This window comes from Myotis brandtii, unplaced genomic scaffold, assembly GCF_000412655.1.
Source record: "Myotis brandtii unplaced genomic scaffold, ASM41265v1 scaffold123, whole genome shotgun sequence".
Taxonomy (NCBI): Eukaryota; Metazoa; Chordata; class Mammalia; order Chiroptera; family Vespertilionidae; genus Myotis; species Myotis brandtii.
The window spans coordinates 9274252-9300010 of record NW_005354291.1 but is presented as its reverse complement, the minus strand read 5'-3'; the positions used below and the strand labels follow the sequence as shown (position 1 = coordinate 9300010).

General features: G+C 37.8%; 1 protein-coding gene and 1 long non-coding RNA gene across 21 annotated transcripts in view; one reads left to right on the top strand and one right to left on the bottom strand.

The window, feature by feature from the left end:
- The window catches only part of EPB41L2 (erythrocyte membrane protein band 4.1-like 2), a 146818-nt gene that overhangs the window by 77417 nt on the left and 43642 nt on the right, over positions 1-25759 (top strand). For all 20 annotated transcript variants that reach the window (XM_014533804.1, XM_014533803.1, XM_014533805.1 and 17 more), the window contains exons 5-11: positions 6590-6632; positions 11019-11094; positions 14137-14355; positions 17892-17979; positions 21467-21619; positions 22140-22237; positions 25054-25226. In XM_014533804.1, coding sequence (XP_014389290.1) covers positions 6590-6632; positions 11019-11094; positions 14137-14355; positions 17892-17979; positions 21467-21619; positions 22140-22237; positions 25054-25226 — 850 coding nt within the window. The remainder of the gene's footprint in view (positions 1-6589; positions 6633-11018; positions 11095-14136; positions 14356-17891; positions 17980-21466; positions 21620-22139; positions 22238-25053; positions 25227-25759) is intronic.
- Positions 374-12237, bottom strand: LOC106724858. The gene is made up of 3 exons (XR_001360693.1): positions 12227-12237; positions 7283-7285; positions 374-788 (listed from the first exon to the last, which is right to left on the bottom strand). It is a non-coding gene; the product is annotated as an uncharacterized LOC106724858 (long non-coding RNA).

Here is a 25759-nt window from a genome sequence, read left to right as displayed (position 1 = left end):
CCACCACCTGCAACCTGGTTATGATAGTGGAGAAATGGAGTATTAAAGGGGTTCCCACCTGGCTGGTATGGCTTAGTGGTTGAGCGACCCATGAGTATATATATATATGTTTTTCTCTAATTGCCACCTGCAACCTGGTTATGATAGTGGAGAAATGGAGTATTAAAGGGGTTCCCACCTGGCTGGTATGGCTTAGTGGTTGAGCATCGACCCATGAGCCAAGAGGTCCCGGGTTTGATTCCCAGTCAGGGCACATGCCTGGGTTTTGGACTCAATCCCTGGTGGGAGTGGTCATGCAGAAGGCAGCCGATTGATGTGTCTCTCTCAGCAGTGTATCTGTTGCTCTATCCTTCTCCCTTTCTCTCTAAAATCAATAAAAAATATATTAAAAAATTATTTTATTTTTAAAGGGGTTCCAAGTTGGCTATGTTCATGTGGGTTATGATAAGAAGACAAAAGATTTAGAAAACTGGAGATACTGATGAGAGAGTAATCAAGCTGATTATTCACAGGGTCAGGGAGGAACATAACTGAAGCTGAAATGGGCTGATAAGCTGGGAGAAATGGCTAGGGCCAAGGGATGAAAGACCAAAGAAGTTAAAGAGGAGGTACAGTGGGAATAAATGGGTAGAAAACTTAAAATAGAGGGGATAATTGCACCTGAGAATGGGATGATGAAGCCTAATGAAGTGGAGAGCTTTGTGTGATGACAAAACCAAGTGTTTAGTCATGAAAAGGATGGCTGAAGTGAAGAAGTTAAGGTCATCAAGGCAGAAAATATTAAAATACTAGAGGCCCGGTGCATAAAAATTTGTACACTCGGGGGGGGCAGGGGGGGGGTCCCTCAGCCCGGCCTGTGCCCTCTCGCAGTCTGGGACCCCTCAGGAGATAATGACCTGCTGGCTTAGGCCTGCTCCCGGGTGGCAGAGGGCAGGCCCAATCCCTAGGTGAGGGAGGGAGAGAGAGGGAGGTAGGAAGAGAAAAAAAGAGAGAAACATTGATTTGAGAGACACATCCATTGGCTGCCTTCCATATATGCCCCAACCCGGGTGGAAGGTCAAACCTGCAACCTAGGTACTTGCTGTTGACCAGAAATTGAACCCGAGACACTTTGGTTCGAGGGCCCGTGCTCTAATCACTGAGCAACACTGGCCAGGGCAAGTATTGTATAATTTTTCTATTCCTTCTTGCTTGTGTAGATAAAATTCAGTCCTGAAGACATCTAGGCAAAAGTACTCTTATTTTTCAAATATAGATTTGTATTGTATCCTATTTTCCTCAGAAAATTATTACCATTGTAACTACCTTAGTTCAGTCCAATTTTCTTTGAAACTCATGCTGTTTCAACAATAGGATACTATAGGATACAGAAATTTAAACTGCTTTCTTTTTCGTACTGAATAACATCTGTATTTATAGAAACTTCAGTCACTTAACATTTCACCTTTTTGTAAAGTAAAGGTGAGGGTAAAGCCATGGTTATTCGTGTGAAAAGTTTCCATGAAGAGAAAAATCTTAACTTTCTTTTGATTTAGTGTAATACTGTGTTGGGTCTTTCATGGTTGAGACCTTGAGTTGGAAGCCTTTCGATTTACTCTGAGTATGAAAATCTATCATTATTTGTGTTAGAACTTTTTCATGTCTTTTGAGAATTCTTGTGTAAACTTTACTATGGAAAATGTCATTAAAAATATGTAGAATCAAGCACTTTGTTACTGCTCTTTTATATATGAAATTCCAAGTCCATGAAGTTCTTGTATTCATTTCTACATAGAACCATCAATAAGAAATTTGGACTTTCTTTAAAGGGGAAAAATACTATCTTGAATTTTTATGTTAATTAGGTTTGGCATCTGGCCCTGGATTATGATGTCATTTTGCTTCAAGCCATATTGAAAGGGGAGTTTATTAGAAGTGTAGTTGATATCCACAGCTAACTTTATGAAAATTGATTAAAGTGTTTGCCTCATAGCCAGGCCATTTTCCCCCAGAAACTAGAACTAAAAACTCAAATATTAACCTTTTTTTTGGTCAGATATAAACTACTTAGTAAAATTCTTTATTCAGTCCAGTTACACCTTATAACACCGCAGACAAAAGTTGAATTACATTCTTCCAGATGCATAGTGAATGGTTCACTATAATATAGAAAGCCTGTAACTTTTCTGCTTACCACCAGTATTGGGTAGTGTTCTCTTAGAGCTACTTTAGGCAAAGGTATAATAAAGGGGATCTGCTTTGTTGCTATAACTTCTTAAGGGGAAATGCAAAATTACTGTTACACTTTTAACATTTGGTATTACAGTGTGAGTTGGGTTAAATTTAATTTCTCTCACCTGGCCAAATTGACAAGCACCAAACGTGAGTGAAGAAGACAAGGCTAGGCATTTTGAAAACTTCTAACTTGGGGATCTCAGCATCCAGTCTGAAGGGGAATTAGAGGAGAGATAGTTTCTTGAGTTGTTATCTAGGTCTAGTGTGGTGAGTGGCCCTGGACAGGCAGCTGCACACTCACACTGCTAATGGGACTCTGATAGGGAGGAGTTCAAAGAAACACTTAGATGTGGGAACACAGAAGCAGTGACATGCTAGGGCTTTCTGCAGGAAGCTGTCAACAATTAGAATATATAGCCAGTGGAAGCTGGGCATCTACCTGACAAGACAGGTAAAGCTATTTTCTCCCTACTTCCCCCTCCATCCAACCCTGCCCGCCCCCAGGCCCTCAGGACACTATTGTCTAAGTCCATGGGCTATATATGCATATAAGTTTTTTAGTTAATCCCCCCTCCCCCAGATCTGTTCGTCTGTTGGAAATAAAAAATTATGTGAAGAAGGGATATATACCAAAATACGATGTTGATTTAATTTTATCATTGCAAAAAGAACTTATCTGTTAAGGACATTGGGCAAAGTACTTGGTCTTCAGGAAAAGAACTATCCAATGAGGTAGATGTTACAATCCTCATCTTGCACTTGAGGAAATTGAAGCTTAAAGAAGCCAAGGAATAAGCCCAAGTTCACACAAAAGTTGGTGGAAAGCCAGAATTTGACTCCATGTATTTCTGATTCCAAAGTCTATAAATGTGGCAGCCAAATTTTAAAAAATGAGAATGATGCATCATAATCTATAACAGTGGTTCTCAACCTGTGGGTCATGACCCCTTTGGGGGTTGAACGACCCTTTCACAAGGGTCGCCTAAGACCATCGGAAAACACATATATAATTACATATTGTTTTTGTGATTAATCACTGTGCTTTAATTATGTACAATTTGTAACAATGCAAAATTACTGTTACACTAACTAATAGTTCCCAATTCACATTTTATTCTTCCTGCATATCAGATATTTACATTATGATTCATAACAGTAGCAAAATTACAGTTATGAAGTAGCAACGAAAATAATTTTATGGTTGGGGGTCACCACAACATGAGGAACTGTATTAAAGGGTCGCGGCATTAGGAAGGTTGAGAACCACTGATCTATAATGATGTGTGTACATTTGTGTCATTCACTTTTTCCACCTTTTTGTGTCTGCTTCTTGATCCACCCAGCCTCCTCCTTATGTGTCAAAACCAAGAAGTTTATTATTTATTTGTTAAAGAGTTCTATGTCTATTAAATAGACTTGTATTTCTTTCAAAAGTCATATATTAAGTCATTTTTGTTTTTTTACTTATGAGTTTTATTCCTAGGCCATAAAATTATATCCCACTCATGATCTAAGTATTCATTGGATTTTATTATTTAAATAAAAATAAATTAATGAAATAATAGAATCTGTGGTCTTTTAAAATGACCACAACATTGAGGGGGGGTAGGTAGCAAGCAATGGGCAGATGTTAATCAACATCTAGTAACTACTGGTTGCTTAAAACTGTGTTATGGAGGATACAAGTAATATGGTCTATCCTGACCCTTGCTAAGTTGTACTGGGGAGGGAGAAGGCGTCCTCACTCCTTGGTGGGAATGGAGCTTAGAGTATGGAAGTGAGTGTGCTTAGCAAAGGGGATACCTGTTTAGCAAAGGGATAGGTGAATGAATGGAAGGGATCACTTCTGCTGCTCCTACTTGATCACATAAGGTAAACTCTGCCCACTTAGTTTTTGGATAGGGGTCTTAATAATGTGGCTGGCAATGTTGTGGAAGGTGGCCTGAGAATGACACCGAGTCTGACTTTGGCTGGCTGGTGCATAGAAACTTGTCTCTCGTGGTCTAGTCTACAGACCTCTATTGACTCCATGCTGTGCAGAAGCTGTCAGGTAATTCATACAAGGGGTTGGTCTTCTGGTGAGAAGGGAAGTTGCCAAATGGCTGGGACATTAAGTTATTCTGGGGGTCACAGAAGATGATGTTGCTTCTATCATCTTCCTCCTCGAACAGAGAGGCTTTTTTCCCCTCTCTCTTCGGTAGCAAAGCATCTAGATCATCTGTCACCTAATGAAGCAGGAGGTGTAGGAGGGGCTCTGTCAGTCTTTACATAGTTGTCCCTCCACTCTCTTTCTCTGTGTTAATGTTCTAAAGGATGTTTTTTTTCTTTTTGGCACAAGGCGACTCTGGTTCAGTTTGGTTTTTTTTGCTGTAGTTGTTACTTCCTTGGATGAAATGCCCCAACACATTTGATCCTTCTTTGCCCCTCCCCCAGTCTGTCCTCTGTCTGGGCTAGAGACTGAATGATGTGTTTTTCTCATTTTTGTTCACTCATCATAGCCGGCCATTTGTGAGCCAGCTGTTGTTGGGACAGCAGCTGCAGGCCAAGGAGACTGAATGCCAGGCTCTTTTCTAAGAGGAGAATTAGAGCTTTCCTCAGTGTCACACTGGAGGTACCATTAGAGGTTTCCACTGGTCCTTCTCATATTGGGCCACGCAGCTGGGACACCAGTGATATGAAACTAGACCAAGCTCTGGTAGTTTTTTATTGAGAGGTTTGAATATAACCAGTGTTAGGACAGAGCCATGCACACCTTGGTTGGGTCCTTGCTGCCCTGAGCGCAAGCTGTGACAGGTGTGAAACCCACAGGGGTCTGTGCAGCTTTGCTTTCAAAGCATCCTGTTGTTACTACTTTCTTATTTTGTAAGTTAATGTCTGTTGTACTAATTCAATATCTTGTTGAGACAGTAGGCTATTATTTTCTACATAATAAACATTTTAATTGTTTGCTTTATGTGTCTGAATAAAATTCTGTTTAAATACAGGTATTATTTGGGGTACATACAGAATGAATGAAACTTATTATACAGCCAATTATTTGAATTCGTTTACTGTAGCTCAAAAAATGTACTTGTTCTCCTGTGTTAATGAAGATAAAGTAACTCTAACAATGACTTGTGGATAAGGTGGGAGAAGTATAAAAAATAACGCATAAAAATTTTTTTAGATGGATCTTTTGCTTATAGCTTTGAAAAACAAATATTTAATGTCCTTAGGTTGCTTGAACTCAGTAGTTCAAGTTTGGTCTTTTCAGCTTTAAGATGTTATAATGGTTTCCTAGAATCTTTTTATGTTAACTTTCTCAAAGGGAAGTAGTAAGTGGAAAGAGAAACAGAGTTTTTTTATGATTGTGACTCCCAACTTGGAATGAAGTTTAAACAGGATGTTACACGAAGACCAGGAAGGAAAGTTTCTGCTCCAGTTTGACAGTATTCCCATAGCATTACATAGTTGCAGGGAAAGACAACGTTTAAGGAGGAGGAGGAGTTAGCTTTAGGAGTTGAGATAATTATGTTTGATCGTGGTATATATACTCTTAACTAATAGTTCCCAATTCACATTTTATTCTTCATGAGCTGGAGCCAGTTGTTGAGCTCTCATTCCAGTGTCCACAGGGGCTGTTTCCTGGCAGTTTAAAGACTAAAGACTGTGTGTGTCTAACCACTATACTGTACAGTGGAAACTAATACAAAATAATATTGAGTGTAAACTGTAATTTAGAAATAAAAGAAAAAGACTGTATGTAGATATATTATCTCATCATTAGGATAGGTGTTTGATTTCATATCTCATAAAATGAAGCCCAAGAGACTCACCTTAAAAGTGTTGTAATATTTTATTTATAACATATTCAAATACTAGTCAGTACTTCAGTGGAATGCTAATAGGTGGAAGCTACTTCTAATAGGACTTTATTAAAATACTAGAGGCCCGGTCCATGAAAATTTGTGCACTGGGGAGGGGGGGGTCCTTCAGCCCGGCCTGCGCCCTCTCACAGTTCGGGAGTCCTCAGGGGATGTCCTACTGGGAGCGGGCCTAAGCTGCAGTCTGGCCTCCCTCTGTGGGAGGCAACCGGACAGGCCGATCAGGGTACGGTGCCGGCCGCCCCCATTGCCCCTCTGCCACCACTGGTCGCCACCCCCCAATCGCTGTTCCCTCCCTCTGCCCGCTACGCACCTTGGCTGGCCTGGTGCCGCCTGCTCACCGGCCCCGCCCCCCGCCAACTGGTCCTTCTGCCATTTGGTCGATTTGCATATTACGCTTTTATTATATAGGCTATTTACATTTAAATAAGTATGTGAACTGTAAATGGTTCCATTTTGGACTCTGGGAAATTTCTTATGGGTTGATTAACCACTTTTTTCCTCTCCTGCAGAACTGGCTAGATCCTGCAAAACAAATAAAGAGACAACTGAGAAGTGAGTATTTAAATGATCATACTTTGAAATTAATCTTTATATCTATCTTTAAAAAAGTTTATGGACTATAATAATAAGATAGTCATAGAATGATCAGCTCTATTTTGCATTTGTGTCTTATGGGAAGTGAAGGCTACTAGCGATATTTTTCTGGGATAATGACTACTTTGTATAGGGCTTAGGGACTCCTGTATTGTCAAGAGGTTCTAGACTCACAGTCCTCAGTGTTTTCTCACAGTACCTACCACTTTGAAGTATATCTGACTTTTTTCTCTGTAGAAATGAATGAGAAGCTGCTTTTCTGTAACTTTTATTATCTATGTAAATTTTACCCCAGGTAAATTTATTACTTTATTCGCTTCATCTTGAAAGTGTATAATTAGTTTAATAAATAAGCATATCTCTGGCCCCAGAGGCTTATAGATACACTGTTTGTAGATGTGCTGGAGTGAGTACTATGGGGAGAAAATGTGTAGAAGGATTTTTTCAGTCCTCTGAGGCCATTGCCTTCTCTACTCCTTTGTCCCACGGGCCACTTAACGTGCTCTTTGAGTCTGGGTTTGTCATTAGTCCTGCTTGGCCCTTTCTTCAGTTTCCCCATTTGTTCTCATCGTGGACTCCCGAAGTGACGCTCAGTGTCCCATCCTAACTGGCTTCAGTTTCCTCTGTGGGTTCTGCCTCTGCAGATTGACTGGCCTGTGGCTGGTTTTGCCATATCTGTGCCAAGAAACATGCTTACCCACAGAGAAACCTCTCACAGGAAATCAGTACTTAATGTACTGCAGGGTCTGTGAGTGACTGAAGCAGAAAAGTTAGGGAGCCACAACAGCTGGAACTTTCAGGCAGGAGAATAGATTTCTTAGAGCCTCTGGGCCTGTGGGCCGGAGTGAAACTGAGTGCCAGTGCAGAATGCCCTTTGTGCCCTGGGTTCCATTCCCTGCCTTTACTATTCCTGACACCAGAACACTGGAGCCAGCCTGTGCTTTGCCTTCTGTTCCTCCCCGCCTACCTTCTGTCCCACTTTAGGTTCTCCACATTCTTCTTCACTTCTTTCCTTTCTCTCTCAAATTATTAATCTTTTTGGTAGTTTTTCTATCATTTCTACTCTCCTTTTCTAACCCCCTTTTCTGTTCTCAGCATAAGTATATCTATCTGTCTATCTATCTATCTATCTATCTATCTATCTATCTATCTATCTATATCTTATTTTTTCTACTTCCTCTCCTTACAGACTCATCTTTCTTTTCTGTTATTTTATATCTTTAATTACAATGACCTTTCTGATTTGCCCAGGACTGAGGAACTGAGGGGTTGTCAGGATGTGGGACTTGAACGATAATACCTGGACAGCCCTGGGCAAACTGGGATGGTTTGACTACTACCCCTGGCTTTCCAGCATTTCTCCCCCTTCATCCCTCCTCCCTCCCGCCTCCCCCCTCTCCCTGCATTTATTATTTTGGTGTTTAATCTGTGTATGTTTGCTTCATGATGGAGAGGGAGAGGGGGTTAAAGAAAAGGAGTAAAATGAGACACAGATACATTATGCTGACGTTATGGAAGAAATTGCACGAGAAAGCATTGGAGCTTTCCCTGTCCTGTCTACAGTTACTACTTGCTCTAAAAGGTGCACAAATTCAGAAAGGCACAGATGCTTGCTTCTTTCACTTTCTCTGAAGTCAGACCTGCCAAGTGACCCACACAGGAGAGAGCAGGATAACCTCTGAAACATGATTGATGTTCCATTGAGTTGTTTCCTATGGTTTTGTTTGGTTATTTTTATGTGCCACTCATTTTAGAGTCATGGAGATTTTCTAACTTTTGAAAGGCAAGACTATTGCTGATTATGAGTCACTAGAGGCCTGGTGCACGAAATACGTGTACTCGGCCCGGCCTGCACCCTCTCGTAATCTGGGACCCCTCAGAAGATGTTGACCTGCCAGCTTAGGCCTGATCCCTGGGCCTAAGCTGGCAGTCAGACATCCCTCTTGCAGTCCGGAACCCCTCGTTCCTTACCGCCTGCCTGCAGTGGAGAAGGGAGAGGCTCCTGCCACTGCTGCTGCATTTGCCAGCCCTGAGCCCAGCTTCTGGTTGAGCGGTGCTCCCACAGGGGGAGCGCACTAACCACTAGGGGGCAGCTCCTGCATTGAGTATCTTTCCTCTGGTGGTCAGTGCTTGTTATAGTGACCGGTTGTTCCGCTGTTTGGTCGATTTGCATATTAGGGTTTTATTATATAGGATGGTCTTATGTTTTGATTATTTGTGAAATTTTTAAAAAGTTATTTCAGAACTTTTGCCCTTGCAGTTTGGCAAGAGGAATAACAGTAACAAATAGGATTTGACTCTTTCAGACTATTGTTGCTAGTTCCCTAACTGGAACCCTGTACTGTCCCAATCATGAAAGCAGGCTGTGGAACTGAAGTTTTGCTGTTGGATTTTACTTCTGTCTTTCTGCTGGTATTAAAATGGACAACAGAACTGCTTGTTCTATCTTAGCCCAGCCTCTGCTAGGATTTATTGTTATTCAGTTAATTGGCAGTTAGCAAAGGTAGAAATTAATCTTTTTTTTAGTTACTTTTGACAACTGACAACCTAGTGGTTCCTGTGTAAAATGTCTTTTAAAATCTTTATGTTTCAAATGTATACAAATAAAACTATGTAGATAATAAGACTAAGCCTTAAGTATGAACAATTAATATATGAACAATTCATAACTAGATTGACTTTATATGTAGCTAGGTAAAAATTAGGATAATAATAATATGTAATGAAATGAAACATGTAGCATTATTGGTGCATTTTATCAATGTTAGAATTGGAAATATATCTTAAAATATGTGTTCCATTAGAAACGTATTCCTGTAGTCATGTCTAGGCAAGCATGTGCTAGTTTTAATACCTAGAAAACAAATAAGTAGGCTCCATTAAGAACTGATGATTCTATGATGACTGTTAATTATGGGTTAGCAGCTGAAGAAGTGCATGTGCGTCCTAGCCAGCATGGTGCTGCAGGCCAAGAAACATGTGTCTCTCCATAGCCAAGAAAGTCCCTTTGTGATATTTTTAATGTGTAAAGCAAAACTGAACTTTTTTTCTTAAATTCAACAGAATTGACTTTATTAGCGGAATATTACTGTTTTGAACCAAAATCCAGCAAAAGTTCTGATGTGTTCACAGTAGCCATTCATTAGTATAGTTAGTATGCTGATTATTGTCAAGAAAAGGCAAAATGGCACATTGGACAAAAGAATGGGAGTCAAAAAATTTTTTTCTTCAAGTCTGTAAATTAAAGCAATTGTGAGACCTTCAAATGTGTATGAAATGAAATATTGCACACTTTTTGGTTTTAATTTGGAAATACTATGAACTTCGAGCACAACTCTAAATTCAGGCCATTGGAATTATTTGGATCCCTTTGGGAAAATAATACCTTATCTCGTCCCAGAGTTGTGTGTGCTTTTTGTTTGTTTTTAAAGGCCACCTGAAGCATGCTATATTGAATGGTTAAATGTTAATGTATGAATAGATGTTTAACTTTTAATGTCATTTATGACATGGTTGATATAGTCATTCTTTTTGACACAGTACAGCAAAGTATATGTTACATATAGTGTACTTAGAAAACCTGGGCAATAATTTTATTGTTTTTAAGTATTGTGACATTTACCACTATCTCCTTTCTTTGGGATTTCTTTTAACACTTCCTTCAAATAACCCATAAATAATTACCTGAATAGTTGTAGTGATCACTAGATCATTATCCTTCTTCCCCCAACAGTGTAGAAATCTTAAAATGCTTTTTTCTTTAGAGGGTGGAGAATATTTGGTATCTAGAAATTCTGTGGTCAAAACAAATCTTATCTCAGAACTATTCCATGGAAGTTATATTAAAATTTTTACATAATACATCACCATACAAAACATTTGTTGAAGTACCAGTAAACATTTATTTAAAAATGTGATCCTATTATTCTTAAATGTTGGGTTATTTATGTAATTGATTTTTACTTTATTTCTTATTTTGTCTTATAAATGATGTTTTCTTTAAATTAAAAAATGAAGTTCTCTAAACTGATTTATGCAGGAACTAGTGTACAGTGTTTGAAGTAGACCTTTAAGTTTTATGAAAATAGCCAGGCCAGCATAGCTCAGTGGTTGAACGTCTACCTATGAACCAGGAGGTCACAGTTTGATTCCAGGTCAGGGCACTTACCCGGATTGCAGGTTTAATCCCCAGTGGGGGGCATGCAAGAGGCAGCTGATCCAAAATTCTCATCATTGATGTTTCTCTCTCTCCCTCTCCCTTACTCTCTGAAATAAATAAAAATATTAAATAAATAAATAGTCATTCTGTTGGTTGGATGAATAACTATGATTTAATAATTACAGATCTTCCCTGGCTGTTCACTTTTAATGTGAAGTTTTATCCTCCTGATCCATCTCAATTGACTGAAGATATCACCAGGTACTTCATATTTACATAAAAAAACGAACCTTTCCTTATGCTCTCATTTATTTCTGTGCCCTGAGGTAATGATTATAATTTCATTATTCGAATGAAAACATGTTTTCTTAAGTTGAGTTTTAGAAGTACCTTTGGAAGTGGATGTTCCAAAATGGTTTGAAAGGTTGCCAGTTTGAAAAATTTTATTTACTTTTCTTTAATTTATCTTTATATTTGAGTAATGAAATATTTTTAAAAATATTGCTGGCAACTTTATTTCCTATGTTATACTTTAAAAATCATTGATATTTAATATTTCACATTTCAATAAGATAGTTCTTATTATACAACCCATATGTTCCTGTGAACTAATCTCATATTACAAAGGTGATATAAGGGTAGAAAATGAAATTATTTTTAAAAGTCAGTTGAACTGTAGTTTTTTTGTTGCCCCAAACAAATAATAAGGTACACTTTCTTATGTAAGAGCCAATAGTATTTCATTTCATCTCCTCGGAGATTGTCTGGAATATACAAACATATGCTTAAATTACAAATACAAGATTCAGTTTAGGAGCAAGACAGCATTTCCTGATTCTGAGAGTGGCTGAGTATTTGAATGGTAACCAAGGAACATTCTTGTATCTGCCTGTGCCTTCATGTCTTAATCCTATTCAACTGGGTACCAGTGGTAGGACTTCTTAGCTTTAGTAAGAGTAAGTCGATTAGGTGATTTGTATATATTTTTAAAAGGTTATTTACATGGCCAAGGAACACTGTTCTATACAGTAGGTCCTCGGGTTACATTGCATATCATCAGTGCTTTGGTTTTCCTTTCAAATTGGGCTTTAACAGTCTCTCTGTGTATAGGGGGAGGAATGATATATTTAGTGGGCTAACTAACAGCCGTGGCAGTGCAGCCTGTGACCAGCCACCTTGCCTGTACGTGTAAGCTGGTGGCCTGCTTGTCATGATTGAAATCTTGACCACGACTTGAGTGAACATTTAGAAGGAGGGGTAAGCTTTGGAGGATGGCAAAAACAGTGTTCAGAATAATGTTTAAAGAATGCTCTTTCCTGCAATGTAAATTTCCCAAGTTGGAAAATTCAGGGAGCTGTTGTAGTTTTTGTTGGAAGCTTTTTGTACTTCAAACTTAAGCTTTGAAAACACCAATGGGAAAAGTAGAGATAGTGGAAAAAGTAGAGACAATATTATAAAAGGGAGCAACAAGATTTTAGTAATAGATGGACTCTTTGTGGATAGGCCTTAAAACTGTCATAAAATGTGGAAAAGTAGCACTGTTCTTGATTAGCCTTAGAGAATTGGAGGATAACCTGGATCATTGCGGGAGGGGAGTGAGGGATATCTGTAATAGTGTCAACAATAAAAATGAATTTAAAAGTGAAAATAAAATAAGTACAGTAATATTCATGCTGTTCTAGGAGTCAAGGAAACATAATCCTCCTTAGAAAGAGAGCTTCTGCAATGCATAAAAACACTCAGACTGCAGTGATAGTGAGACAACTTTCATTCTCAGAAAATTATTGAGCACCCACCATGTGGCAAATACTTTGCCAGCTGTGGAACTGTGATGATGATAAAGAGTCTCTGGCCTGCCTGACAGATGTGTCTAGTAATCCTGGTTGAACTGAGCTGTGTGATGGCTGATAGCATGTGCTGGGTCGTGCTCTGTGACTGAACAGCAGTGAGGCCTGGCTGAGAGGCAGTGCGCCTGTTTGAATATGTTGGGAGAGGATAAGAGGAGGTCGGGGCAGGGGCACTGAAAGCCATGCTAGGCAGAAGTGTCCACATGAAGGTGGCTACCTGCCAGTAGGAATGGCAGTCACTAACAAATCTTCAAAAATGAGAACCATTTAGTTTGGGGTGGTTGTTAGTAACCTTAGCAATTGATTAAATTTGAGCAATCAGGCTTTAAAATGTCACCAAAAGGAGTTTGATAGAGTGCCCCCAAAAAATCCTCATAGAATATAAATAGTGGTAGAGCTGCATAAAACCCACAGGTCTGTTTCTCCATGTTATTTAATGAAAAAACAGAATCTTTTATAACTGTGTGGTAAGCTACTTGGTACATGGAATAATAATTATTATAACTAATAATACCATTATTATGATTATGGCTAACAAATATTGATTCCCAGGATACCATGCAATGTGTTTATATTATCTAATTTTTCACCCTCACTTTCAGAGGGAGGTAGAGTTTTTCCCATTTTACAGGTGGTGAATTAACCTTAGGTGAGTAAATTATCTTGCTCAAAGAGTTAACTTTGCTTCACTATGAAGCCCATCCTTTTTCTACCACAAACTGAACTAGCTACCTCTTTACATGGGGTAAGTGGGCAAGTTAGGGCTTCAAAGTAGACACTAACTTATAATTGTTGTTAAAGGTGTCTCAGAAAAATAAGAAACTAGTATGAAAAGGGTAGAGAGGAAAAAGGGCAGGATGACTTTAACTTTTCTGCTAATGCTTAAGAGCTACCGCTATTTTTTGGGGGGAGGTAAAGGCAGGGGACAAAATTATAATTATTTTTCCTGTTTTTTCTTTTTATTGTTTAAAGCATTACAAACAGTAATACATTTGTCTCTCTTTTTTTTTTTTACCCCATTGACCTCCCCCGGCCTCTCCTACCCCCCACTACCGCTATTTTTAAATTTTTATTAATTTTTACAACTTTTGAGGTCATGCTCATTTTGATTAGTTTTAAATCCAAGGGGACAGTGATTGGAATTTTTACCTTTGGTCATAAAACTCTTTGTTGTAATAATCATAGTCATAATACACTACTACTGGAATAGAAGTTCAGAGTTTGCATTCTATTGCTTAGCTCTCTAGACTCAGTTTCTGTATTATAAGCCACAAGGTTGCGAGTCCAAGGAGCAAGATGGGCTTTGTATTAGAGAAGAATTTTTTTTTTACTAGGGATATGAAGAGTGCCTATATTATATATTTGTTTTCAAATGGATTATTAGAACTCAAGGATTATGAGTGCTGCATTCTTAACTTCTTGTTCTCTTCAATCCTTTTCTCCCCCTGCTTCTCAGATACTTCCTGTGCCTTCAGCTCCGACAGGACATTGCCTCTGGCCGCCTGCCCTGTTCTTTTGTGACTCATGCCCTCCTGGGATCTTACACACTACAGGCTGAACTTGGAGACTATGACCCAGAAGAACATGCCAGTCATGACCTCAGTGACTTCCAGTTTGCCCCCTCCCAGACAAAGGAGCTGGAAGAGAAGGTGGTAGAACTGCATAAAACCCACAGGTCTGTTGACTTTCTGGCTGGAGAGAGAATGGCCATGATAGATTTAAATAGCTTCTTTTATAAAACTTGCTAAACATTAGAGCACAGTTGGTGGTATATCTAGTGTTTCCTTTTGGAACTTCACTTAGTACTAATCAAGACACCCTGCAGTCCTTGAGATAATCTTTCAGGGTCTTTATGACTATAATATGAGGAACTATGCTCAGGAGGCTAAATGTTTTCATATATTGGAAAAGTTCCCTTTTCTTATAACATCTTTCTATTCCCATTTCTATCCCTTGATATACACCCATATACTTGAAACAAGCATACCCACATACTTGTTTGGCATTTACTGTATGTTCCTTCTGCCCTTTAATTGTTTTTATGACAATCTTTAATAAGAAAGCAAGGGAGATGATTAGTCATCCGGATTTGAATTAGAAACGTGGGTGGTGATGGACGTAGGAGAAATGACTGAAATATGCAAGTGGTTTCTCTATCCACAAAAGATGACTGTTGGTTTAGCTAAGGATTACTTAATCACTTACATACCATGTTACAAGTTAAGAACTTTTATATCTGTGTGAAAACAAAATGCTTCTTTTAGCATAAGTTTTTAAAACTCAAGCTACAAAATTATAGTTTGTCCCACATTGCAAAATTGAAATTTTTAAAAATTTTGAAGATAATGATTTGAAAGAAACTTTTAGAGATTAGAAGTTTTTAGACAAACCACATTTATTGACTTTTCTTTTTTATGTTGTTTTTTTTTTTTAAAAAGCAGTTTTCTCTGACCATATGGTATGAAACTAGAAATCAATCATAAGAAAAAACCCCTGAAAAGCACACAAAGACATGGAGGCTAAATAACAGGTTACTAAACAGTGAATGGGTTAACAATGAGATCAATGAAGAAATCATAAGATATCTTGAAACAAATGAAAATGAGATCACAACAACCCATAAATCTATGGGATACAGCAGACGCAGTCCTGAGAAGTCATAGCATTGCAGGCCTATCTCAAGAAACAAGAAAAACTCCAACAATCTAACTTTATACTTAAAGGAACTTGAAAAAGAACAATAACAAAAACTCAGTGAGTAGAAGGAAGGAAATAATAAAAATCAGAGCAGAAATAAATGAAATAGAATCTAAAAAATAATATAAAAGATCAATGAAACCAAGATTGGGTTCTTTGAAAAGATAAGCAAGGTTAACAAATCTTTAACCAGACTCATCAAGAAAAAATGAGGACCCAATCAGAAATGAAAGAGGAGAAGTAACAGTTGACACCAAAGAAATACAAAGGATTGTAAGAAAATATTACGAACAAATATATGCCAACAAATTGGACAATTTGGATGAAATGGGTAAATTTCTAGAAACATACAATCTTCCAAAACTAAATCAGGAAGAATCAGAGAGTCTGAATAGACAGATTACAGCTAGTGAACTTGAAGCAATAATAAAAAAAACCTCCAGCAAACAGAAGTCCTGGAGCAGATGGCTTTACAGGTGAATTTTACCAAACATTCAAAGAAGAACTAACACCTATTCTTCTCAAACTATTCGAAAAAATTCAAGAGGAGGGAAGACTCCCAAGCTCATTTTATAATTAGCTTTATCCTAATTCTAAAACCATATAAAGACACAACAAAGAAAGAAAATTATAGCCCAATAATATAGCCTGATGAACATACATACAAAAATCCTCAACAAAATATTAGCAAACTGAATTCAGCAATATATTAAAAAGATCATACACCATGATCAAGTGGGATTTATTCTGAGGGTGCAAGGTTGGTATACTATCCGCAAATCAATTAACATGATACACCACATAAGCAAAATGAAGGGTGAAAACCATATTATCATATCAACAGATGCAGAGAAAGCATTAGATAAACCCAGCATCCATTTATGATAAAAACCTGGCAGAGTAGGTATAGGGGCACATACCTCAATGTAATAAAAGCCATATACAACAAACCAACCCATAGCCAACATCATAATAACTAGGCAGAAGAATTGCCTTTAAGATTGGGAACAAGACAGGATGTCTGCTTTCACCAGTCTTATTCAACATAGTACTGGCAGTCCTAGCCACAGCAATCAGACAAGAAGAAATAAAAGGCATCCGAATTGGAATGGAAGATATAAAACTGTCATTATTTGCAGATGGCATGAAACTATATATAGAGAACCCTATAGGTTCCACCAAAAAACTACCTGAACTGATAAATGAATTCAGTAACGTAGCAGAATACAAAATAAATATTCAGAAGTTCGTTTCATTTTTATAAACAATAATGAACTATCTGGGAAACTTAAGAGAACAATCCCATTCACAATTGCTTCAAAAAAATTTAAAATACCTAGAAGTAAATTTAACCAGGGTTGTAAAAGCCCTATACTCAGAAAATTATAAGACACTAAAGAAAGAAATTGAAGAGGATACAAATAAGTGGAAGCATATACCATGTTCATGGATAGGAAGATGATATAGAATTGTACACCTGAAACCTATGTAATTTTATTAACCAACTAGAGGCCCGGTGCACAAAATTTGTGCGCAAGTAGGGTCCCTAGGCCTGGCTGGCGATCACGGCTAATCGGGGCCTTCCTTCCTCCAGCTGCCGGCTGCTAGCGGGGGCCTTCCTTCCCCGGGGACTCCCATTGGGTTGAAACAGGAGGGCTCGCTCTGTGCTGCCCCCTGGTGGTCAGCACACGTCATAGTGAGCAGTCAAACTCCCAATTGGTCGAACTCCCGAGGGGACAGTTTGCATATTAGCTTTTTATTATATAAGGATGTCACCCCAATAAACTCAATAAATACATAAAAACTGAATGCAATATGTGGCTTTAAATATTTTTATTTAATATCAAAATGCTTTTATTTTTTTATTTTTATACATGTAAATAAACACGTATTGTAATTTGAATTTGAAATATCAGGTGCTAAAATGCCATGGGCAATATGAAGTTTTGAATATGAATGGGACATGTTCCTGCTTTCTAGGAGCTTAAAATTTGTTTAGTTGGGAATGTAGATTGGAAGGGAAAAATTTCAATGTTGATAGAATGTGATATGTACTAGCTGCTGTAGGTGTAAAACCAAATACAAATACTTCTGATATTTGTTATGATCAAGTCTAGTGAAATAAAATTAAGGAGTAAGAATTTAATTGTTTCAGAAAAATGAAATCACTTTTTTCTTTCATTTTATTTTGGTTTTTTTGTTAATTATGTTGTATCCATTATTGCTGGGGTGTTTTTCCCCAGTAGGAAAAATTGAAAGCAGCTTTCTAAGATAAAAAGGGTGAGGGTAGAAGTGCATATCCTTGTAATATACAGGTTTATATTAGAGGATCCTAAGATAAAAAATGCTAGAGATTGAGAGTTCAGCTGTTTTACCTGTTTTCTAATTTTCTGCAAATTTATCTGTGTTACTCCCTGCACCCCAACTCTCCAAGCTCATCCACCTCTTCCCCTATTTTGGCCACATTTTCTTTGCATTCACCAATAGGATAATATTGTTTCTTTTGATTCTTAGGGGCTTATCTCCAGCACAAGCTGATTCTCAGTTCTTAGAAAATGCAAAGAGGCTTTCCATGTATGGTGTTGACCTACATCATGCCAAGGTACTGTAATGTCGTGGGGAGGTGGCCTCTTTCCAGGCTGTTGACTGTAGTTTTGAGAGGGCTCCAGTGTCAGAATAGTCTGGTTCACCTTTTGCAAAAAGCTACTCACCCTCACCCCAGGGCCTCTGTAATATTTCTTTGGTGACCAATTGTAGTGTTTATGGTTGTGGGAGGGTCCATTTATTCTCCCCCCTACTTCTTTCTTCTTTTTCCAATATTTTTAATTAATACCCTTTCATATGTACGTATCCCAAGAGTCATCAGCGTTCTTGATCCATCATCTTGGTTTATTCTGCATCCCAGCTTTTGTCTTATCAGAAGTAACAAAAGTGCCCTCTATCCCAGCTCCCTCTCCAGCCTCTGTCTTAGGATCAGAGAGCAGATAATAGCTACCATGAAAGGGAAAAAGCATTATGGATATTGACCACTGTCTAAAAACTCCCTGGTTATGAAGGAGCCCTTGAATTGGGCTTCTCCCTCTTGTAAGATAAAGTATGCTGGCCCAGGCTCCAGGTGACATAGCACCGTCAGTCTAATTTGAGAGGTGGGAGGAAGAATAGGTGATAGGAGAAGGTGGGATTGGGTTGGGTTGTGAGGGTGCCAGTAATAAATGTCACCTATTTCATGATCCTTGTTTGGATGGTCATTTAATGGGGAGAACAAGAGGTAAGGTGAAAGGTGGGTTTGGAAATATATTCAGTGTCAACTCAACATGCTGAGGGAAGCTGTGGTAGCCTGCTTTTAAAAGACCCTGCCAATCCCTAAATGTAGCATAGGAAGCCCAGATGAAAGGATTTGTGAGATCTCCAGGAAAGCCCCCCACCCGAAGATATCTTCCCTCCCTAGTCCTCAGAATACTTCTTACTTTTGTGTTAATAGTCCTTCATATTTGAAAATTTCTCTTTTTTCCTCAGTGACTTTTTTATTCTTTAAATATTTTTCCTTATTATAAAAGTAATACATGTTCATCATAGAAAATAGAGGCGAACAGAAGGGGGAAAAAATCACTGAAATCTCTTTATGCGAAACAATCACTTAATATTTTGATACATTTTCTTGTTTAAAAAAAAAACACCTTTGTTGCCCTGGCGGGTAGCTCAGTTATTTAGAACATCGTCCTGATAGGTTGCAGATTCGATCCCTAGTCAGGGCACATACAAGCATCAGCCGATGAATGTACAGATAAATGGAACAACAAATCTTCCCCTGTCTCTCTAAAATCAATAAATAAACATTTAAAAAAACCTTAGCGCAATTGAACTCATGGATTTAAAAATGAGATTATGCAAAGTAACATTTATTCATTCTGTTAATCTGATGGACTCAGATAATATTTGATAAACAAGATATTTGTAGTCATTTAAAAGGATATATAGCAATTTAAAAGAACCTTTCATGTAGTTTTTGTGCCTTTAACTTTTTCATTGTCTTGAGATTGTATTTAAAACATCTTTTAATTAATATTTTATTATCAGAAGAGTTTTTAACGGCTCTCTCATGTAAGGACAAGTTGGAGGGTGTTGAATAAAAGGTATCTTGACAAAGGTACAGGGAAACCAGAGGAGTAGCGATACTTCTGAGGTAGTAGAGCACCAGCCCTCTCTGGATCCGAAGGGTGATTGCCAGGACTCAGGAGAGATTTGTGTGGAAAGGCCCTCTAGAGAGGAGCTGTCATTGCCAAGGACACAGCCAGCCAGATGGCAGCCATACAGGGAGGGAATCTTCAAAACCCTGACCACCCCCTCCCTCCCTCCTCTCTCGGATCTTCTTGACTAACTTTCCATAGGCCGAACCACGCGGAAGTCAGTGGGCATGGGATCCTGTTGATACCTACATGGGGCAGCTTCCAGGGGCAGTGAGCACAGCAGAGGAGATGGTCCCTTTTTCTTTATTTCTCTGACTTTGAGGTTGAATGTCAGAAGTCAAATACAATGTTTTTCCCTTTCTTATCTTTTATTTGTAATTTCTCATCGTACAAATACTGATAATTCTAAAACAATGTGTGGAACAACCAAAAATCAATTCATTTACTTGGGTCCAGATTTTGTTTATTATTCAGTCAGATAAAATAGCTTCAGTGTCCTGTCTAAAGATTGCTTCAGACGAGAGATGGCTTTGTTCAATGTTTCAAATGAGGCTGCCTCCTTACTTGTGGTGAGAACATGCTGTCTTGGGCAATCTTCCAGCCTGCTTCCTGCGGTCATGGCCAGTGACGTTTTTGGCAAACGCACCATTTGTGACTGGTGCCAAGTTGCTTGGACACCTGTGCCTGACTCACCCGCTTTTTACTCTGTTCCTAGAGAGAATTTTGGCTGCCAGGACACTGGTGAATAAAGAACCTTATAGATTAGATATTTAAATCTCCTCAGGTGATCTAATGTAACTTTATTTGTATATATGAATTATTCACATATCAGCAACTAAAGCAATTGGCATCAGTTACTTAGTACTGTACTTTTATTTTTTTTAAAAAAAACGAATATAAATTGTGTTACATTGTTCTCAGTCACAGGACAGTGAAAATGTATTGAATTGAGACCTAGACTAAATGTAGTGTTTGTTTCAGCATGCTTTTTGAGAATTTAGAAAATGTGAATATCTTTAAGTAATATTCTTCAATGCTACATATTTGAATGAGATTTAGTTTTTCCCTTAAAGATAAACAATAATTTGTACATTTTGAGTATTGTGCATATTAGGTTTTCAACACTACTAGAAACATGAGGAGCCAATTTTTTACTTTTGTCTGTAAACTTTTTTGATAGTTTAAAATCTTTCAGGCTTGTGATTATTCTAGATTGTCATCTATTCTAAATTAAAACACTGGGGAAAGAAAACAATATTAATAATTGAAGAATAGCCTGCAGTCCTTTAAAATATGCCAGCCAAAGAAATATGCTATGACAAGAACTGGATGTCAGCATTCGGAGTTACTGAATAACTACTTGAAAGAATTCAAACATTTTAACACTGTCAGTCTAGAAGAGAAATTTCCTGGGAGGGATTGTTGTTTTACAGAATATAGGTGTAACTTTAATAGCTATTAGCTAGAATAATCCATCTGAGATAAGTTTTACTAAAGTAAAAGGCCCAATGTACTTTAAGCCAACATACTGTGTATCCCCAAGGGTGGGCGTTGCCTCTTGGCAAACACTTTTTAGCTCTCATATCTTCAGGATACCTAAATCGTGTTGTTTCCTTCCTTCCTCGTGAGCTCATAGGCCTGAGCTCAGGAACATGAATAATGCCTTTTGAAGAATATTGTGTCCTGTAGTTATGTTGTGTACTTCTTTGGCAAATCAAACCTAATCCCTGAAGATGAGTAGATTTAAGATGTGTGTCCTACCGTTTCTATTAACCTGTGTGCTGTCACTGAAATTTAAATCCAACTTGTTAAATTGGTCGTCATGGTTTGAGAAGCTAATGAGCTTCCTGATCTGTATAATTTTCACAACTCTAACCGTGGTCAAATGCTTATGCTTGACAGGACTCAGAAGGCGTGGACATCAAGCTGGGTGTGTGTGCTAATGGGCTCCTCATTTACAAGGACAGACTGAGAATCAATCGTTTTGCTTGGCCGAAAATCTTGAAAATTTCCTATAAGCGCAGTAACTTCTACATTAAAGTTAGGCCTGCAGAGGTAAGCATTTCATGTAGTCCTTGGCATATCTGATTAGGCTTTGTCCATGTTCTCCATGGCCATGAGCTAACTGAATTCTTTTCCACTGAATTTAAGAAAACGAACTATTCTTTATTTCTCTGTGGTGAAAAAAAGGTCAGGTTCTTGGTGATAAACCTGCATATATATTCCTGTTGCTAAAACACAAGCAACAGCCACGGATTCACAGAACAGGGAAGATAGTAAGTGCCTGCCACATTGTGGGGGCTCATTTTTTGTTGTTGAATCAGCTAAGTGGAGATCAATAGGAAGGTGGTAAAATTAGTTTTAGTGGACATTGACATTGTTTATGTCAATAGTTATGTACCTGCTTTTCATAGAAACTAGTATTGCAGTCTATGAAATAACTTATTTTGTATAAATTATATTAAATGTACTCATAGTTTTTCAAGTAGAATTACTTTTTAGAGAAAATGTAATTCGTGTTTTTTAGTAGCTTCTAATGAACTCTTAAATAAATATGCCGATTTGTTTATTCTAGCTGGAACAGTTTGAGAGTACCATTGGATTCAAACTGCCAAACCATCGGGCTGCGAAAAGGCTATGGAAAGTGTGTGTGGAACATCATACATTTTACAGGTAATTGAAAGAAAACAGCTTAAAACTAATTGAAATAGCTCGTGGTACCTTTTACTTACTGGGAGGTGGTAGTGGAGAGTGTGGCAGGTGCAGCAACACCCTCCATTATGGCTCTTTGCTCTTATCAGTGTCAAATCTCCTTTGTCTGCAAAGTCCACTCTTGTGTCTATTTCTGTTGCCTTGGCCATGCCTTGTCATCACTCATCGCTCTGAACTGTCTTCCTTCATTTTTGCTGGCATACCATAGACTCCAATTTAAAAGCAGACCAATTTGCTCCTGCAGACTTTTGGGATAATGATTAATTAAAAGCATTTTTATATCTTTACATTTTATATAACTTTCTCACAAACATGTATGTAACACAGAAAGGGAAAAATCATAATTTGTCTGCAGAATGCTTTGAATCTGATCAGTGGATTTTGTTCTGTTTTAGTTTATCACAAAAGATTGAATTAATTTCTTTAGGAAATTAAAAAATGGCTTTCAGATTGAAGCCATAAACAGATCTTTGTGTTGATTGACAGCCACTCAGCTAGACTAATATTAGTTTAACAAGAACATAATAAAGCTGCTGTCCTTGCTTGAGCATTTAATATAGTCCATCACCATTCTTAGTGCTGCACAGGGATTCATTTTATGAATCCTTATAACATAGCTTATGGGCAGGTGCAGTTATCTTCACGTTACATATGGAGAAACTAAAGAACAACGAAGTTCAGAAATATGCTCTTAGTCATATACATGGTAACGGTGTGATGGAATGCAGACCCAGGTAGTGTGGCTCCAGGCACCCACCAGTATACCCACGGTGCTAGACTTCCCAACTGAATTTGCAGCTGGCGTGCTTCCTGCTATTTTCTCAGTGCTTTTTGTTGTTGGTGGTGGTGGTAGTGGTGATGGTGGTGTGTAAACAAGAGTAACATGAGGTTCTCTAGCTTGACATTAAAGTGCCATTTAAACTTTGGCATTGCAAATTCAGATTAATCCCAAGCGAGTTAACGTCATCAGCCACATCATAAAGAGTTTTATGGGAACCCATGGCACTCGTTAATGTATGATTGATTTAGCAATTGGTATGTGGATTTTTCTTATAATGTTCATTTTCCATAGATAAACATTAATATTAATTTGTAATGACAGGAATTTTATAAAATTAAAATGTTAATACACTACTTAAGCAGTAAAATATGTAAAAGTTGGATTCCTTTGTAATACATTATTACTTAGATAATCTTGCACCAGACTTTTAATACTCTGATGATTAGCCCCTTATCATAGCTTTTAAATTTCCAAAGGTGAAATGATAGATGCCTTGTAGTGGTTTTGATGTTATTCTTATGAAGATAGGGTCTGATATGGAAAATAAAAGTAACATAAAAAGAAAATAAACTGATCTTGAAGTGATAGTCTTGAAATATTTTGTCAATTTATCTACATTTTCTTAGAAAATTTATTTATATTACCATTGACTTAAATCACCAAAAAAATTCTTTTAAAGAGAGCTAATAAATGTCTGTGGTGAAGTCAGCCCCTTTTTTGTTTTGATGTTTGTTTCTATTTAATTGAAGCTTAATTACTTAAGGGTGTTTTTTTTTATCATCAGAAAATTAATCTGCAAGCTAATGCTTTGAGTATGTGGTCAACCAGTGTCAGGCAAGAAATATCTTATCTCAATTTAAAACAAAATAAAAATCCTCTAGTTAATGACTTTCCTTCTTTTGCACTGTGACATATATCCTTTCAAAGTCTATTGGCAGAAAATGGAAGATTTAAAGAAACACTTCTTTTACATACATGAATAGATTAAAATCAAGAGAGCCCAGAGGGTATTAGTTCTTTCATCAGTTTAATTCCAACACTTTTTGGGGAGAGGGGGAGGAATGTTTAAGACTACTGAGAATCCTTAGTTAATGGAGGATAGTCTCTTGTATTATTACATGTAGCTTTACCTTTCCTTGAAACTTTTTTCATTGCTTCCTTAGCAGAATAAGATTTCTAAAAAACTGGGCAGAAGGTCTAGAATACTTGAAATGCTAAGTAATTCTTAAAGATTCACTCTTGGAGAATGATAGGAAAAATTTTGGTAGTATTCTCCATATTGTGGAATTGTCAACTAAAGCCTTCTTATATTTAATAAATTCCACAAGAGCTCTGAGATTATTTTTTTAAAGATATTTTGCCAACTCTTGATCAGACAGTGAAAGTGAGGAAATTTCAGTTGTATGCCAGACAAGATTGGCTCGTTTACTAAGAACATGTTTTTGCGTACATGGGAGTATTTGACATTAAGTTTAACTTTATCCATTATGAACCCAGGTTTAGCAGTAGAACTGTGCTAGCAAGAAAGGAAGTTAGTCATCTCTGCATATCCACCGCATGCTGCCTTCTTCATGGGAACAAGATTCCTTGTTAGATGTTCTTTCCCAGGAAAAATAGACATAAATATTAAGAATTACTAAGAGTAAGGGGATTGCTACTTGGCACTTACAGCTAGGAGCAAGAATTCAGACATATGTGTTTATCTAAATGATTTAAGCTAATACAAATAAATAGCCTTTGATAAACACTGAGAACAGCTGCACTTTTGCTCATGTCAAGGAAAACATTCATAAATACATGAATATGGATTTATTCATCTTATCACTATCATCAAGCTCTTATATAGGAAGGTATATAAATAATGTTCTTTTTCAGTTTAGTCATCCATTTTTTAATATTGAGTAATCATGCTTAATAAAATGAGATATTAAAAGAGTTTTAAAGTTAATAAAGAATTCATAAATTCTAATTTTGTTCCTTTTTCTCCCCACTACAGGCTTGTGTCTCCAGAGCAGCCACCAAAGGCCAAGTTCCTGACCTTGGGGTCCAAATTCCGCTACAGCGGCCGCACCCAAGCCCAGACCCGCCAGGCAAGCACCCTCATTGACAGGCCTGCGCCACACTTTGAGCGCACATCTAGTAAGCGGGCCTCCAGGATTCTAGATGGAGGTAAAGATGTTCATGACAGTTTTGAATTCCATTAACCTTTCTAATCCAGTGGGATCAGAGAATGTTGATCTGGTTGATAAGGCCCCCAGAAATACCCTAGAGCAGTGGTTCTCAACCTTGGCTGCATATTAGAATCACCTGGGAATCTTTTTAAAATCCTGATTTCTGGGCCTCATCCTCCGAGGCCCAGCTACCCTCATCCGAGGATGAGGCCCAGAAATCAGGATTTTAAAAAGATTCCCAGGTGATTCTAATGTGCAGCCAAGGTTGAGAACCACTGCCCTAGAGGAATAGCCATTTTATTCTGAGTAAATAAAGTTTCATTTCTTATACTCACAAGAAAATTTTGTAGGATTTGAAGTTGTCATTCTGAATCTAAATGCTTTTTTTTGCATTATCAGCAGACACAAATGTTCCCTAAGAGTTCTCACTGATGAGATGGTGGACAAACATATTTTTACTGGTCTGACTTAATTGTCAGATGTATTTTATGTGGCTTATTTTTTGGCAAAAATGTAATTCCAAAGGTTTTT